The 15930-nt window shown below is 43.1% G+C and overlaps 2 protein-coding genes across 6 annotated transcripts in view; one reads left to right on the top strand and one right to left on the bottom strand.

The window, feature by feature from the left end:
• ALKBH2 (alkB homolog 2, alpha-ketoglutarate dependent dioxygenase) overlaps positions 1-2282 on the top strand; it is a 38034-nt gene extending 35752 nt beyond the window's left edge. For both annotated transcript variants that reach the window (XM_044275353.1, XM_044275354.1), the window contains exon 4: positions 901-2282. In XM_044275353.1, the coding sequence (XP_044131288.1) occupies positions 901-1210 (310 nt within the window). In that variant the 3' untranslated portion in view covers positions 1211-2282. The remainder of the gene's footprint in view (positions 1-900) is intronic.
• A 147-nt stretch (positions 2283-2429) lies between these two features.
• The window catches only part of USP30 (ubiquitin specific peptidase 30), an 80580-nt gene continuing 67079 nt past the window's right edge, over positions 2430-15930 (bottom strand). The window contains exons 10-13 of one of the 4 annotated variants that reach the window (XM_044275350.1): positions 13376-13456; positions 6746-6947; positions 5541-5649; positions 2430-4602 (exon numbers count right to left, since the gene is read on the bottom strand). In XM_044275350.1, coding sequence (XP_044131285.1) covers positions 4335-4602; positions 5541-5649; positions 6746-6947; positions 13376-13456 — 660 coding nt within the window. In that variant the 3' untranslated portion in view covers positions 2430-4334. The remainder of the gene's footprint in view (positions 4603-5540; positions 5650-6745; positions 6948-13375; positions 13457-15930) is intronic. The other 3 variants (XM_044275351.1, XM_044275348.1, XM_044275349.1) reach the window with 3 other exon arrangements.

The raw sequence follows: 15930 nt of genomic DNA, 5'->3' as shown, positions 1-15930 counted from the left end.
CTTCTGAAGGTAACTTGTCCCACTGGATTTTATTTAGGGGTATCTGAGTATTAGGGGTTGAATATAAATGCACACCACACTTTCCAGACTTATTTATTAAAAATTTTGAACACCATGTATCCTAAATCATTTCGATGCTATGAGGTCCAGTCAGAGGAGAAGTTTTCAGCCCTGGACTGAATAGGCTCATGTGAAACTGGCCATTGGAAGGATTTATTAGTTACTGTGTTATTGTATAGGATGCAATACCAGCATTTTTTTTATTTATTTTTTAAATCTATGAAAGATAGCTAAAACCTACATTGCTACTGTCTATTAGGTGCCATTGTGCTGACCATAGTAATAGGATTTCTCCAGATGCCTGTGTTCATTGGTTGTATCAATCATCCAAAAAAAGCTGTTGAGAATAGAGTGCAGACAGGCTTATTCAAGAGCTTTGGCTACTTTGGAACTTAAAGAAGTTTTCTGGAACTGGAATACTGATGATCTAGCCTGAGGATAGGTTCTCAGTATCAGATTGGTGGTGGTCAGACTCCCGTCACCCCCGCTGATCAGCTGTTTGAAGGGGGTAACAGAGCTTGGACAAGAGCTGCAGCGTCTTGATACCAAGCACAGCGCCATACATTTTATAATGTATGTTCTTGGTATTGCAGTCCAGGCTCATTCACTTGAGTGGAACTGAGCTGCACAAAGGCTCTTTCTGTGTTGGACATGATGTCACAGGCCGGGCAAAAAGCAACTGATTGTCAGAGGTGCGGAGATTCGGACCCCCCACTGACCAGCTATTAATGGCCTGTCCTATGAATGTAGTTCAAAATACCAAATAAAATCATTGCAGTGGTTGTATTTTTGACATTCTTGTTAAATCTGTGATATATATATATATTTTTTTTTTGTTAGATATAAAGATGGTAATGACCATATCGGTGACCACAGAGATGATGAAAAGGAGCTGGTTCCACAAAGTCCCATTGCGTCTGTGTCTTTTGGAGCTTGTAGGGATTTTGTCTTTCGACATAGAGACTCACGAGGCAAAAATTCTGTGCGTACGATTGAACCTGTGAAGCTGGAGCTAGAGCATGGTAGCTTGCTTATGATGAACTTCCCAACCAATGTCTACTGGTACCACAGCCTCCCAGTCAGAAGAAAAGTACTTGCTGCCCGAGTTAATCTAACATTCCGTAAAATGAAGCCACCAACCCAGAGATGAGCAGATCATTGTGATAGGAAGGAAATGGGTCAGAGAGTAACCAAGCCGGATGCAGTTGTGAATTAATGGCAAACAGTATTTTGCATAGTTTTTACTTGCGTTCATGTGCTAATTTCAGATGAGGGGCCAGTATTAAAAGGGTTGTCTGAGTTCCTGCCCTGCACCTTCAATTTAAAGCTAGATGAGAAGTCACAAAAAGCATGAAGATGTCACCGTGTCAAATGACATGCTGCTACAATAGTAATGGCCGCTGTCATCAACTGCAGCTAGTCACTACCGAGTGTCTATCACGGTGGGCTCGACCCAGCGAATGCTTTGTTTGGTCATTCTGACAACTGACTGACCAACTGCAGCACACCTCATTTTGGTTAAAGGGCCCCCTGCTGATCACCAGAACAGGCATCTGTGTTTCCCAAGACACACATGCGTGTCCCCTACAACATTCAACTCTATACAGCTAGTGTTGATAGCAAGCACTTGTAATTCCACTATCTTCAGCAGCCTCAGCATGCAAGTGTGTCTGTCACTGCATTCAAACAGGGGCCCCAGCAGTCAGACCCCTAGCCTATCAGACACTTATCCCCATAAGTTGTTGTAATGGGAAAACCTCTTTAAAGCAACCAAAGCACGATAAAAAGGCAAATATAATCCTTCCCCCACTCATAGGTTTTCTTTTAGACCGTTTCATAGATATGCCCCATAGCTCCAGATTTGGATATGGCTGTTGTAGATACTCAATGACTTCTATCACCGGGTCTGTGGATACTAGACATGGCTTTTTCTTCAGGCTTCCAGGATCTAACTCAGAACGAAAGAAAAGTCTTTTGCACTTCTTGGTTCAAGGCAATAGCCTGGTAGTACCTAGGCACTGGAAACCATGTTGCTGGCTGCTGATTCCAAAATATATGCCAAATACTTTCACAGCTCTCTTCTGTCCTGGCTTAATTTCAATGACTCCTAATTATAGGGACATACATAAAATCCAAAAGATTTATGCAGATGCGGACCCATTGACTTGAATGGGTCTGCGATCTGCAAAAGATAGGGCATGTCCTATCTTTTGTGGTGCAGAGGCATGGCTTGGAAGCCCACGGAAACGCTATGAAGCGCTTCCATGGGCTTTCGGGTCCATGCCTCTGCACCACAAAAGATTTGCCATATTTTGCGGATCGCAGACCTATTGAAGTCAATGGGTCTGCATCCACAGCACAGATTCCACACTGCCAGTGCCCGTATATTTGCAGTTCGCTGAACGGGCATAGAGCCCTTACGATCGTCTGAATGAGCCCTTAGTCGCTTCTTAAACTTAGTTTGCTACACCTCTCCTTCAGTCTTCTTTTAGTCAGCTAGCTAAGAAAAGGGCACTGGGCATAACTGTGTCCAGTCAATTCTAGATTAGCTCCTACAATTTTGTCATGTTTTGAATAGTAGTACAGTAAACCTTTGCTATGCTTATCCTTACCTAAGGCATAGTCAGATGACAGATCTGCTTTAAATGCAGAAAATCAAATGGAGATATAATTTTCTGTTACAATCTTTGCAGTTTGAGAACAATACTAAGAATTTTTGCTTGCCACTAGCAAGACAGCGCCTGAAATCTGGGACAATCTCAATGAATGGCCATGTGGTTGTAAAGTCAGAAGCTGTAGGGCTCATTCAATGGTCAGGGATGGATGTAAGTGTGCTATCAGTGTTCTCCATAAACAGCAGATGTCTGAGTCTACGTGGACCATTGGTCTGCAGGAAACACACAGAGCAATGCACTACTTTGGTCAGTTTTGCATACAAACTTGCTCATTCTATTCCATTGGTCTGTTGAAACCACAGATGCTATCCTTATGTGCTCTGTTTTTACTGAGCTGTTGTGAAATAATAAAAAACAACCGACATTTGCTGAACTAGGACCTATGCAGATGCAAATGAATTGAACTTTTGCGTCCGCAAACCAGACCTGGACATGTGAATATGGCCTTAGATGCTTCTTATAGAAAGCTGAATAGTAATTCAATTCCAGCAAATTACAATCCTGACATTTACATCATTTAAAATAAATAAATGGAACTCTGACCTCCTTCAACAAAACAATTTTATTCTCATTGATATTTAACATATTATTAAAACTAATCAGATGAATAAGTCATTTAATACAATTTGTCCAGATAAGAATAAATATCTCTTATGTACAGCTATATACAAGAAATGCATTTAATACATCAATAAAATTAACTTTTTGTGGCTCGATTCAGGGGACAAAAAAAAAAACAAGCCTGGAAATATTACCTGAATAATCTCATATCTTGTAAGCATAATAATGTCACATTGTGTTTGATTGGCAGTTTCAGGAAAATAGTTTTTTATCAATGTTAAATTAAAGCATAATAAATCATCTAACAAGCTGCCAGCAATGACATCCATGCCAACATGTGACTGCTGCAGCCTATTAATGGCCTCAGAAGTCAGACATGGGCATCCGCAGCCAATCGCTGACTTCGGCCACTGTCACATGCCATACTACTGGTCTCACCAAATTGTGCAGCGACAGCAAGTCATTACTGGCAGGAGACTGTAGAAGCATCTCTGCAGGATCAGCAGGGATTGAAGATTTGAGTAGTGTCTTTTTACTTTATATTATTTCCTGTTTTCTTCCCAACAACAGGATGACTCCTGTAACTTCAGAAAGATAACATTCTTCTATGTGTACACATTGAATGACTGACAGACCTGTTCTTTAATTGTAGGAAATTAAACAGAATATAGATATGTTGACATAGCACTTGATTGGTGTGAGGCTGGTCTACTCACCCTGAAGGAGTTAACTATGTTGGTAGGAGTAATATTCTAAGTCTTTCAAAAGCCAGTGCCTGTATAGGACCATCTATCTATATGCTGTAAAAGGTAATGCTTTCTTATACAAATAACAGGGACCCATAGGAGTGGAAATTTAAAGCCTGTGGTACAGCACAATACTGGCAGACCTCACTGAATGTACATGTTAGAGCCAGGGAGGGTGGGACAGTAGACACACATAATAAGTCTTTTCCTAGCTTTGGACTAGAACCATCCAAGATGGATGAAACATACAGCGTTGACCAGAGTATGAAATGCATGATTCATAGTCTCCCATTTATTCTTCTGCCCAAGTCTCGCTTCCTTGGTTGTGTAGTTTAGGCCGCATACGCTCATAAAACAGCAGGTAAGCATTAGAAGAGAGGACCTCCTGAATGTTTGCTCTGCGGACGGTGTCATCAGAAACCCACAACCACTGCAAACTTAGATGCTTTGGGGTCTTAGCTGCTGGAGGGGAACGTCGATAAGTAACAAAATGCCCTGAGTGCATATCTCCATGATGAACGATGACTGCCATAAGACGGAAGAGAGAAGAAGACGACCTGCTGGGTGCAGAAAAGAATAACTACAAGGTAGTCCATGCTTACGTTTTATTTATATGTACATAAAAGCCTAACTCTTCGGGCTGCGGCCAGTTTAGGCCTTCATGACACAGATGATTTTATTTTATTTTTTTAACTGCCTTCAGACAGCCATAACTTATTTAATTTTTCTGTTCCATATGAAGACTTTTTTTTTTTGCTGGCTATATTATTGTATATTTGGGCTCAGTGCATGGAGGCTGAGCTTCTGTATCCCAGCACGGCCACACTTTGAACAGAGCTGAAAGCACAGCTCCATTCAAAGTGTTCAGGGAATAGCTGATCGGTAGGGGTGCCCCACTGTTCTGATATTGAGGTCATCTATATCTCAAGCCTGAAATTTCCTTTCATAGAAGGCAAATCATCAAAAGAAGCAACTATGTTTCAAATTTTTAAAGGGCTTTTCTGTGCTCTCCTATATTAATGACCTATCCTCCCGTCATCAATATGAGATCGGCGGGGGTCCAACACCAAGCACCCCCACCGATCAGCTGTATGAGGAGACCACGAGTATAGTGTGCACATGCCGTCTCTCTTCCTGCTCACCCTTGCTGTCTATGGCAAAGCAGCGGTGAGCCGGGAGATGGCACTTGCACACTGTCTCCTCAAACAGCTGATCAGCGGGGGTGTCGAACCCCCACCGATCTGATATTTATGTCCTATCCTGAGGATCGATCATCAATATAGGAGAACCCCCTGTATATCTGTTATCCAATGGAGATGTCCTTGCCTGTAAATAAACGGAGGGGCAGGCTTCATCCTCCTGCTCCTCTGACGAGAGACTGCTGCACACAACTTTGAGGTATGATATAATCATCAACATATACATACTGTATAAGCTACTTATACATGCAAGAGAGTACCTTAAGAACACATCTAACTGTACACCAAAAAATACTCACGTGCATTCTGGGCTAGAAGACTTGGAATTTATGCTAGGAGATGACAATAAGGATGTAGAATAAGTTCCATTCAGCAACTGTACCTTGGAATTGTGAGACCCATCAGAAGCTATAATAGATAAATTAGGGCAATATATAGTATGGTAACCAAAATATAACAGATTACTTAGACTGTACGAATACTGCCATACATGGCTTATTTTTAGTAAAATCCACATCATTTGCTTGCCAATTTTGCAGTGGACTTCACCCTATGCATTGCAAAAGAGTGGAAATGGACATATTCATTACAATTCAGAGGGCTACCCCGATTAGACTGCATTGGAAAATCTACACCACATGTCATGCAGATTCCAGTGCAGAAACTTCCATCACTATGTGGGTGAGATTTTTCAAATTTATCCCACTTTACTGCTGGGGTAAACACAGTGTATTTAACACCACCAACTTGTGGAATAAATAAAATGTAAATGATATAAATGACATATATCCTGATATTAACATCAGGTCGGTCTTTCTTTTTTTTATGGATTGCATCAGGATGTGTTCATTGAAACTCACACCATTTTGCAAACAAGTTCAGTCAGTTTTGTTTGTAATTGCGTTCAGTGTTTCAGTTTTTTCCGCACGGGTGAAATTAGTTTTAATGCGTTTTTCACGCACGTGAAAAAAAACTAAAGACTTACAAGCAACATCTCCCAGCAACCATTAGTAACGCTTTGCATCCGGATGCAATGCGTTTTTCACTGAAGCCCCATTCACTTCTATGAAGCCAGGGCTGCGTGAAAAACGTAAAATATAGAACATCCTGCGATTATAACGCAATGCAGAAATGATGCGTGAAAATCAACGCTCATGTACACAGACACATTAAAATGAATGGGGCAGGATTCAGTGCGGCTGTTACGCTTTCACTTCATGCATTGCACCTGCGCGGAAAACTAGCTTGTGTGAAAGTGGCCTAACAGAACGCATTTCGGGCTTATACCCCTTCCTCAGATCAATGAGATTGATCCAAGTGAATCAAAGGTCATACAGGAGGGATTGTCTGGTTGATGCTGCACCCAGTGGGAATTGCACTATATATGTTCTCAAGAGTCTAGTCCTTCCATATTTTATGACAAAACGGAATGAATATAAGACAACTTTATATAATGACAGTAACAAAATAATGAAAAGTCAGAATAACAAGATATTCAGTGTACCTGCTGATGCATCAGTTGTTACTTGCGTAGTTCCACCTTCAACAATGCACTGTCGCTGGCGAAATACATTTTCATTGAATCGATACCTATACCTATCCAAGGCTAGGAATTCACTAAACTGGACATGTTCATTCCGTTTCAGAGGGCTACCCTGATTGGACCAGCTTAGGCGCTGCAGGTGGATGCACAAACACTGTGGAAGCTGTTAAAAAAATGACAAATGTGAAATGAACAAATTCTTTTACAGTAAAACACTTACACCACTCCTGCTGCAGTTGACACCACTCAACACTTTTTTGTTATATGGGTATAGCTTAGAAGGGGCACAGCTTTCAGCAGCTCAATATGTTTACTCTAAACCAGAAATTGGAGTAAATTATAGCACACAACTATATGCTTTTCTGGAACATAGACAGCCAGACGATACTCCATATTACCCCACTCTGCACATAATACTGACAAAACTGAGACTTCTGTTTTTTTTATTTTGTTTTTTTTTAACTCTTAACAAAAAAAAAATGAAATAACATTACAATCATACTCTCTTATTACAGATTAAAGTATAAACAGTTATACAAAGACCTTATCTTCTCTAGCCAACCATTGCATTGTTACGAATTCCTTATTCCCTGGCTGATAGAGTATTAAAAACATTTTCTCATCGGCGGCCCCACTAAACCGGTTGATCCACAATTTCTCGAGCTGACGACAGGGCTTATTGCAGAATCTGATTTATCTGTAATTTCCACATTGTCAAGTTCGGTGTATTGGGGCTATACCATCTCAGAGCGATGCATTTACATGCCATAAACAGCGATTCCTTCAGGAATATTGTCCTGTAGTGATCCCAGCTATCTTCATCCAGCACACCCAACAGGCAGACCTCAGGAGTGCAGGCCACTCTCACTGGCAATAAGGAGGAAAGAATGCCAGTCACCTCCCTCCAGAACACAGCAATCGGGTTACAGCTCCATATCATATGCTAGAAGTCCGCTTCCAGTTCCCCGCATCGCGGGCACCCTGCCCATTTTATGCAGTCTAATTGGTGCGAGATATGACTGGTGAATAATATAAAGCTGGATTATTTTGTTATTAACTGCAGGTGATACACGTAAATGTGATTCCAATAAAACCGTTAGATTTTTCTATGAGTGGTGGGTATCAATCTTTTCCATTTATCTATTGCTGGGGGTGGACTGGTGCTGCTCCACCCCTGTGCCAGGTGCGAGTAGTTCGCTGATACTAGTCCTCTGGGTCTTGACAACTCCTATGAGTGGATACTTAGAGATCCTGGTGCCATTATTTGGAAACTTGGTTTGTTTGGCAGCCCTAGTTGTAGATATGAGAAGAAGTGGGTACGAGGGTTATACTTTTGTGACAGTGCCGTGAACATCATTATTGCTCCCTGATCAGAAATATCACCAAGGGTTTTAACCCCTGCCAGTTTCCATCTATCTGCTCCTATAACCACTTGCAGGTGTGGCAAGAATTAATTGTCCTATAGGGGTATGTCTGAGACAACCCCTGTAAATTGGGCAAAAGTTTTAGCCCCTTTCCAGACCGTCTGGGCCAATTTGTGCAATGGCAACAATGGCTTCTGAAATTTGGGGGTCGCCTCCAAAACCGACCATAGTGTGTTGCAATTTAGATATATTTTTAAGAAATACTCTGAAGTTGGCAAGTCTAAAGCAGTATACCAGGTGTTAATGAGCCTCAATTGGCCGGCCAGGTAGTACATATAATAATCCGGTAATGCCATGCCTCCCTCCATTTTGGGACGCCTCAATATATCAAAGCTAAGCTTGGCCCGAGATCTGCCCCAAATAAGGACCCCAGTTCTTTAAAAATCTATTTGGGCATGTGAGTTCCTGAATGCTAGACTGCGTATAGCACCTTGGGGAGTATGATCATTTTGATTAAGTTAATGCGCCCTGTTACAGAGACAGGCAACGGCTTCCAGTTTTGGAATTTATTCCGAATGTGATCAATTAAGGGGTAAATGTTAAGTAATATAGCCTAGTGGTGACGTTTAGTGATTTTTACCCCCAGATATTTAACTGTGTCAACCACTTTTAGTCTAGCTATATGCAAAGGGCCCGTCCAGTCTGCTCTGCACAGAGGCATGTATACTGACTTCTCCCAATTGATTCTTAAGCCCGAGTAATCTCCGAACTCATCTATCAGAGCCACCGCATTGCTGAGGGACGACTCAGGTGAGGACATGTATAGAATCATATCATCAGCATAAAGTCCTATGCGGCCTTCTCTCTCACCCATGGTCACTCCGGTTATATTGTTACTACTCCTCAACCTAATTGCCAGGGTCTCAACTGCCAGAGTGGTGACAGAGGACAACCTTGTCTTGTTCCTCTGTGAAGGGGGAAACATTATGACAGTTCTCCATTTATTAGTAGCCTGCTTACCGGGCTGCTGTACAGGATATTAATCCATATGAGGAATTGTGGACCAAACCCAAAGCCCCCCCAGGCAGCCTAGCAGGTATGTCTACTCTATAGAATCAAATGCCTTGGCAGCATCCAATGAGGCCAAAGCTCAATCCGCATTAAGGGCATAGCCCATCTGCGTAACAACCTTAACCCGTCTGATGTTCTCAGTGGTGGACTTCCCTGGCATGAAACCTGTCTGGTGTTGTGAACCAGTGACAAAATTATCTGGTTAAGGAGAGTTGCCAGTATTCTAGTCAGAATTTTGTAGTCTACGTTGAGCAATGCTATGGGCTATAGGAACTGCAGTCGAGTGGATCCTTGTCGGGTTTAAGCAAAAGTATTACAGTTGCTTCCATAAATGAGTCGGGTAGGCGCCCTGTCTCCAGGGCCGAGTGAAAGGTGGCCAGCAATTGACGGGCCAGTACCTCAGCATATCTAGCATACACCTCCTTGGGTAGCCCGTCTGGGCCTGGAGATTTCCCATGGTTAAGATCAGATATCGCTTGCAGTACCTCTGCCAGTCTGATCGGTTTATCTAATTGGGCACTTTGTGTTGTGGTAAGTTTAGGGAGAAGAATTCCTCGTAGGTATGTTATACTGGATCTATACAAGTCTTGATAAAAGTGGGTGAAGGTGCGAATATTCGTTTCTTGAGTCCTAAGTTCCTGTTCCGCATGGTTCCTAACCGCTAGAATCGCTGTAGATGGCGAGTCGTGTCGAATCAGCTGGATTAGTAGCTTAACCGATTAGTTACAGAGTTCTAATGCGGTCTATTTAATGAAGAATAGTTTCCTATCGGCTTTATCTTTAAGTACCGCTAGGTATTGTCTGCCCGCCTGGAGCCATGCAGTTCTGTTGGCGTCAGTCGGGTGACGGATATACTGTTGTTCCAGCTCGGTACAGCGAGCCTCCAGATCCATTTCTGAGCGTTTGGTGTCCTTTTTTATATAGTTTATGCTGGAATGTAAGGACCCGCAGAGAAATGCCTTTAGTGTGTCCCACACAAGAGCTAGGTTGGGCTCTTCTTCGTGCGTTTTCAGAAACTCGTGTATTTGGTAAGGGATCCCCTCTGCTGAGCCCATGAGATTCAGCCAGAACGGGTGTATATTCACTCTCTACATTATTGAGGGGGTGCTACGTATAAGTATGTCTAGTATTAGCGAGTGATCAGATATCCCCCAATGTAAGTATATTATGGAGCGGAGATTTAACATTGCTAATCCATTGCCTAACATATAATCTATTCAAGTTAAGGAGTTGTGGCTGCCACTATGGCAGGAAAACACCCTAGAGCCCTGGGGTATTTAGTCCTCCAAAGATCAGACCACCTGAATTCAGTTAAGAACTTTACTGCGCCTACGCCGAATACTGAACGGGACGGCACAGGCGCGAGATTTACACGGCAGACGGGGCCAGCAGGAGAACCAATGCTGGCCTGGCCCTGTCAATCAAGACAGAAGGGCGTGGAAATGAGGTGGGCGAACTGAGCCTCTAGGAGCAGGTGCAATGCACCCCTGCTCCTAGAGGCTCATTTGCATATAATAAGAGTTTACATTACACGGAAATGGGGGCATACTTAAATAAAAGAAATGCAGAGTTAAATTCAGGTGTCATTTTCACATCTATAATGTCAGTCTGTTTAATAGCGAAAATTGGGGTGACAAATAGAGATGAGCGAACTTCTGTTTTAAGTTCGGCGTCTAAAGTTCGGGTTTGGATTAGCGGAGAATCCCGATCTGGAACCGGATATGGATTCCGACTTCCGTTGTGGTCCGTGGTAGCGGAATCAATAATCGGCCATTATTGATTCCGCTACCACGGACCACAACGGAAGTCGGAATCCATATCCGGTTCCAGATCGGGATTCTCCGCTAATCCAAACCCGAACTTTAGACGCCGAACTTAAAACAGAGGTTCGCTCATCTCTAGTGACAAACACTTTAATGTGACCCCTAGACATTAGCTTAAGTGTATAGAAGTATGAACAAGAAGCTGCAAGCTGAAACAATTCAACTTAGCCCAGCCAGACCGACAATGCCATCTGGTGACCAGTCCTTAGATGTTGCCAGGGGTCTCATCGTCGTGGGGATCTTCGCCGTAGGGTCAGCCACCTCTCCAAAAGAATTGAAGAAGACCGCTCTGTTGCCATCCACCACTCTTAGTTTTGCAGGATAGCCCATGGAGTAGGGTATGTTGGCCTCTCTTAGGTGTCTCTTGACATCCATAAAAGGTGGCTTGCTGTTTCTGCAATTCCATGGAAAAATCCAGAAAGATGGAGACTCTGGTGTTGTCATATTTAATTTCTTGTCATCTTCTGGCTAGGGCCAATATCTTGTCTCTGTTTGCAATTGAAAAATCTTGCGAGCATGGGTCGAGGTGGGGCTCCAGGCAGGGGAGGTTTTGCAGATACTCTGTGAGCACTTTCTACCGCAAATGCAGAAGAAAAGTTTGCTTCCAGGAAGAGTTCTTTCACCCAGTTTTCAATAAATTCATCCGGTGTGCGGCCCTCTGCTCTTTCAGGGAAGCTGATGATTCAGAGATTGTTTCTACGGAGCCTATTTTCTAGATCATCTACTTTCTGTTTCCAAAGCTCTGCTTTAGTATTAAGATCGGATATGGAGCTGGAAACAGTGTCAGTAGTGTCTTCTATGCGTGATATGTGCTCTTCAGTATGTTGAACTCTGTCCCGCAGGTTGTACAGGTCTTGGCGCAGGAGACCCAAATCGATTTTACCTTCATCTAATTTCCCTGTGAGGGATGTCTTGCATACGGTAATAGCTTCCAGAACTTGGGCTGATACTTTCTTAAGAGTGAGTTAATCTTGAGTTTCCTCAGGGGGACTTACAGGGACTGATACATCTGGAGCAGTACTAGCGCTGATGTGCATTTTCCGCTGCGGTAGAGGTGACCGCGAATTTTCATCTGGTTGTCTGGCAAATTCTCAATTTTTCTGCGACACTGTTTTTTGTGGCCCCATTGTTATATCAATATATAGGTAGATAGACAGTGATTAAATCTGATTCCAGTGCTTGGATAGTGCAGTGTGTCTCCTTATATTTATTGAGGATGTCAGTGAGGTCAGCAGTAGTTTTATCTGGATCTATCTTGTGCTCCTATGGTGTGCTTTATATTTATATTATATATTTAAATGGTCTGAGGTAAAGTCCCTGTTAAGTTGATCAGGATATTGTGCTATTCCTGAGTGGCACAGCGCATATTAAGAGACTTCCGCTATGCCTGAAGCTTGTGCTGATCGTGGCTCCCTCCCCTTTCTTGGTGCTGCAGGGAAGCCAGCAAAATGGCCATCTGGCGGGGACTCGCAGTCTCAGTTGCCCCCAGTTCTCTGCTGCTGCCTCTCCTGTCCTTCTACTCCCGATCCTCTCCCCTCTCTGCTCATCGCATCTTCTATGCCACAGCACTCTGTAGGACTGCCGCCCTGCCTTCTCCTTCGGCACTCTCGGCTCAGGATCTCTCTCCAGTCCCCGGCGGGGTGAGTTTACACTGCACCTGCCTCTTGGGTGTATTCGGGCACATCCAGGGGTCTATTGTTTGCGATAATGGGCCAGTGTGTAACAGGATTTGTCCCATATAGCAGCGCTAGCCCTGGAGCTCCTCTCAAGTGCATCCAGCTATTTTGGCTGCTGGCCACACACCCCCCTTCTCTGTTTTAGTTGGTTATCACTGCATTCGGACCAGAAAGCAGGGAAATTATCTGGAGGGGAGAAGAGACCCCTTTGTGTATCGGGTAGAGTGCATGCAGCAAACGGGGGGACAGGGGAGACCGTCCTAGAGGCACAATTTAGTGAATAACTGCAGAACAATGACTGAAAAAGGTGCATCATTTGGCAACTTCCCCAGTACAGCCTAGTAACAACAACTATCAAAATATGTCCGGAGGTTCACTTTAAAATTCTTATTTTTGATAAGCATTACTAGAAATGGAATACAATGGGGGAGATTTATCAAACTGGTGTAAAGTAGAACTGGCTTAGTTGCCCATAGCAATCAATCAGATTCCTCCTTTCATTTATCAAAGCTCCTTTGGAAAATGAAAGGCGGAATCTAATTGGTTGCTATGGACAACTAAGCCAGTTCTACTTTACACCAGTTTGATAAATCTCCCCCAATGTTCTTTTAATCTTTACAACAACTTGAGACTTTTTCTTTGCATCCAAGAACCAACCTTTCCCAGCTTCAGCTGTTTAACAAATGTTGTTTTCTGATCTTCCACCAATTGTCCATTTGGTTTTTCTTGAGCATGAATCTGGTATAATTGTAAAAAAGATAACTTATTATAGAAATTAAAAAGAACCTCCTTTCTGAAGGTAGTTTTGTACATTCAGTACATACTAACATTAATGGGCGCTTCCTTGTACAGAAGTATTACCTGGTGTCTCTAAAAACCAATTAAAATGAGTCACTCTTTGGTGCTTCAGTGGTGTGCCAAGGGGGGCGCTTCGCCCACGTTGCCTGGATGCAATAAGTGCTTTCATCAATATAGAAGCTAGAGCGCAGGGGAGCAGCAGTCCTTTCACTTAAATACTGCTCAGCTCCCCGCACTCCTTCCCTCCTGCTACTTCCCATTTCATCCCTGCAGGCTCAGATTGCACTGCCAAACTGTATGGAAGGAACCTGCAGGCTGGTAATCTGCTTGTGCTCTCCTCCCACACGGTAATGCAGCGCAATTTGTGCCTGCAGGGGAGTTCTGGAGATGATCATCAGGAACGGGACAAGGTGACTAGTTACTGTTCTTTTTATTTTATTAACATTGAGGGGCAAAGAGAGGGCATTACTACTGTAAAGGGGCATAACAATTGTTATGGGGACACAGACAGGACATATGTACTGTGAGGGAAGGGCACAATGAGAGCATAACTACTGTGAAGGGACACAGAGGGCATAACTACTATGAAGGGGCACAACGAGGCCATAACTACTGTGAAGGGGCATAGAGGGGATTTCTACTGTGAAGAGGGACACAGACAGGGCATTACTACTGTGAAGGGGCGCAATGAGTGCATAACTACTGTGAGGGAGCACAGTGTGGGCATACCTATTGTGAAGGGGTGCAATGAGCTCATTACTACTGTGAGACGGGGCACAATGGGGGCATAACTACTGTGGGGGAAGGGTGCCAGAGAAAGGTTCGGCCTTGGGTGCCAAACACCTTAGGCATGCCTCTGTGGTGCTAAACTTGAATTCTAATGAGCAAGTAGAAAAAAAGGGGACATTTTGATTAGGGGTTCCTATGAAACCATTTTCAGTTTGCTAGGTGTCTGTTGCCCCGGATGGGCAGAATAGCTTTGTTGCACCATTCCACTGCATACAAAAACTGAAACCTGATCCCATTATAAGTCAAAGGGATCAGTAACAAAATGGATCAGTCATATTGGCCCTGAAAGCGAGTTTAACACAAATACACACTGTGCCCAGAGATGTACGCAGAAAACAAAGGACTACAAAGCAAAACTCGGAAGTTCTGCCGAATGAACTATGTGGAGAATTTACAATTACAATACAAGGATAAGGGTACTTTACGTTCACACTAGCGTTATTCTTTTCCGGTATTGTGTTCCGTCCTAGGGGCTCAATACCGGAAAAAACTGACCAGTTTTATCCTAATGACATCTTGATCCATTCAGAATGCTTCAGTTCAGTCACTCTTACAGTATTTGGCCAGAGAAAATACTGCAGCACGCTGCAGTATTTTCTCAGTCTACAATTCCGGAACACTTGCCGAAATGCCGGATTATTTCCCATTGAAATGCATTAATGCCGAATGCCGGCACCAAGTGTCCCAGAAAAACAGATCCGATTTCCTGGTCTGCGCATGCGCAGACCTTTAGAAATGTGAAAAAAAATAAAATACCGGATCCGTTTTTCCCCGGATGATACCAGAGAGACGGATCTGGTATTGCAATGTATTTGTGAGACTGATCCGCATCCGTCTACAAAAGATATCCGTTTGCATACGGATTTCTGTATCCGGCAGGCAGTTCTGGCGACTGAACTGCCTGCCGGAATCCAACAACGCAAGTGTAAAAGTACCCTAATACTGTATATGAAGTCAGTTTTCTTTCAGTACTTTGCTAAAATTTTATCAAATGTGGCAACATTGGAGCATCTTTAAACGTAACACATTTTTGTCTAGAAATGCTACTCCAGTTTTCTACTCCACCATAGAGATAGGTATTAAATCGGTAGGTTGCAGCCTGCAATGAGGTCACCTTGCCAGGGTAGGTGTGCTCACATATTTTTTTAATCAAAATATATTTGCAAAGAACCTCATATTTATTTATCATATCAAATGTGGTATTAGTTTATAAAAAGACTTTTCATTTGGAGTGCTATGTTCTGTCTTTATTTAAATAGAATCTGTCAGATCTAAATTCCCCCCCCCCCCCCCCCAGATTGTGTAATTTTTATCTTCATATTGCTTGCAGTCCGACGCTGCGCTCCCACAAACCAGCAGTAAAATGCATTGAGAGGACTCCTGAGCTCATGCACATAATGGAGAGGACTCATAGAGGAGTCTCACAATGTAGTTTACTGGTTGGTTGGTGCATAATGTCAGATCACAAGTGAGTATAAAGTTAAAAATTACATAAACGGACTCGGCATCACTTACACTATTTTCGCTAATTTGGGGGTGTTTTGAAGCTGACAGATTCCCTTTCATTGTGGCCATGTATGCAAATGTATTATATTGTGCAAGATGTGATGCCACCACCCTACTGG

The sequence above is a fragment of the Bufo gargarizans genome, chromosome 1, assembly GCF_014858855.1.
Source record: "Bufo gargarizans isolate SCDJY-AF-19 chromosome 1, ASM1485885v1, whole genome shotgun sequence".
Classification (NCBI taxonomy): domain Eukaryota; kingdom Metazoa; phylum Chordata; class Amphibia; order Anura; family Bufonidae; genus Bufo; species Bufo gargarizans.
The sequence above is the reverse complement of the archived record's forward strand: the minus strand, read 5'-3'. Positions and strand labels throughout refer to the sequence as shown.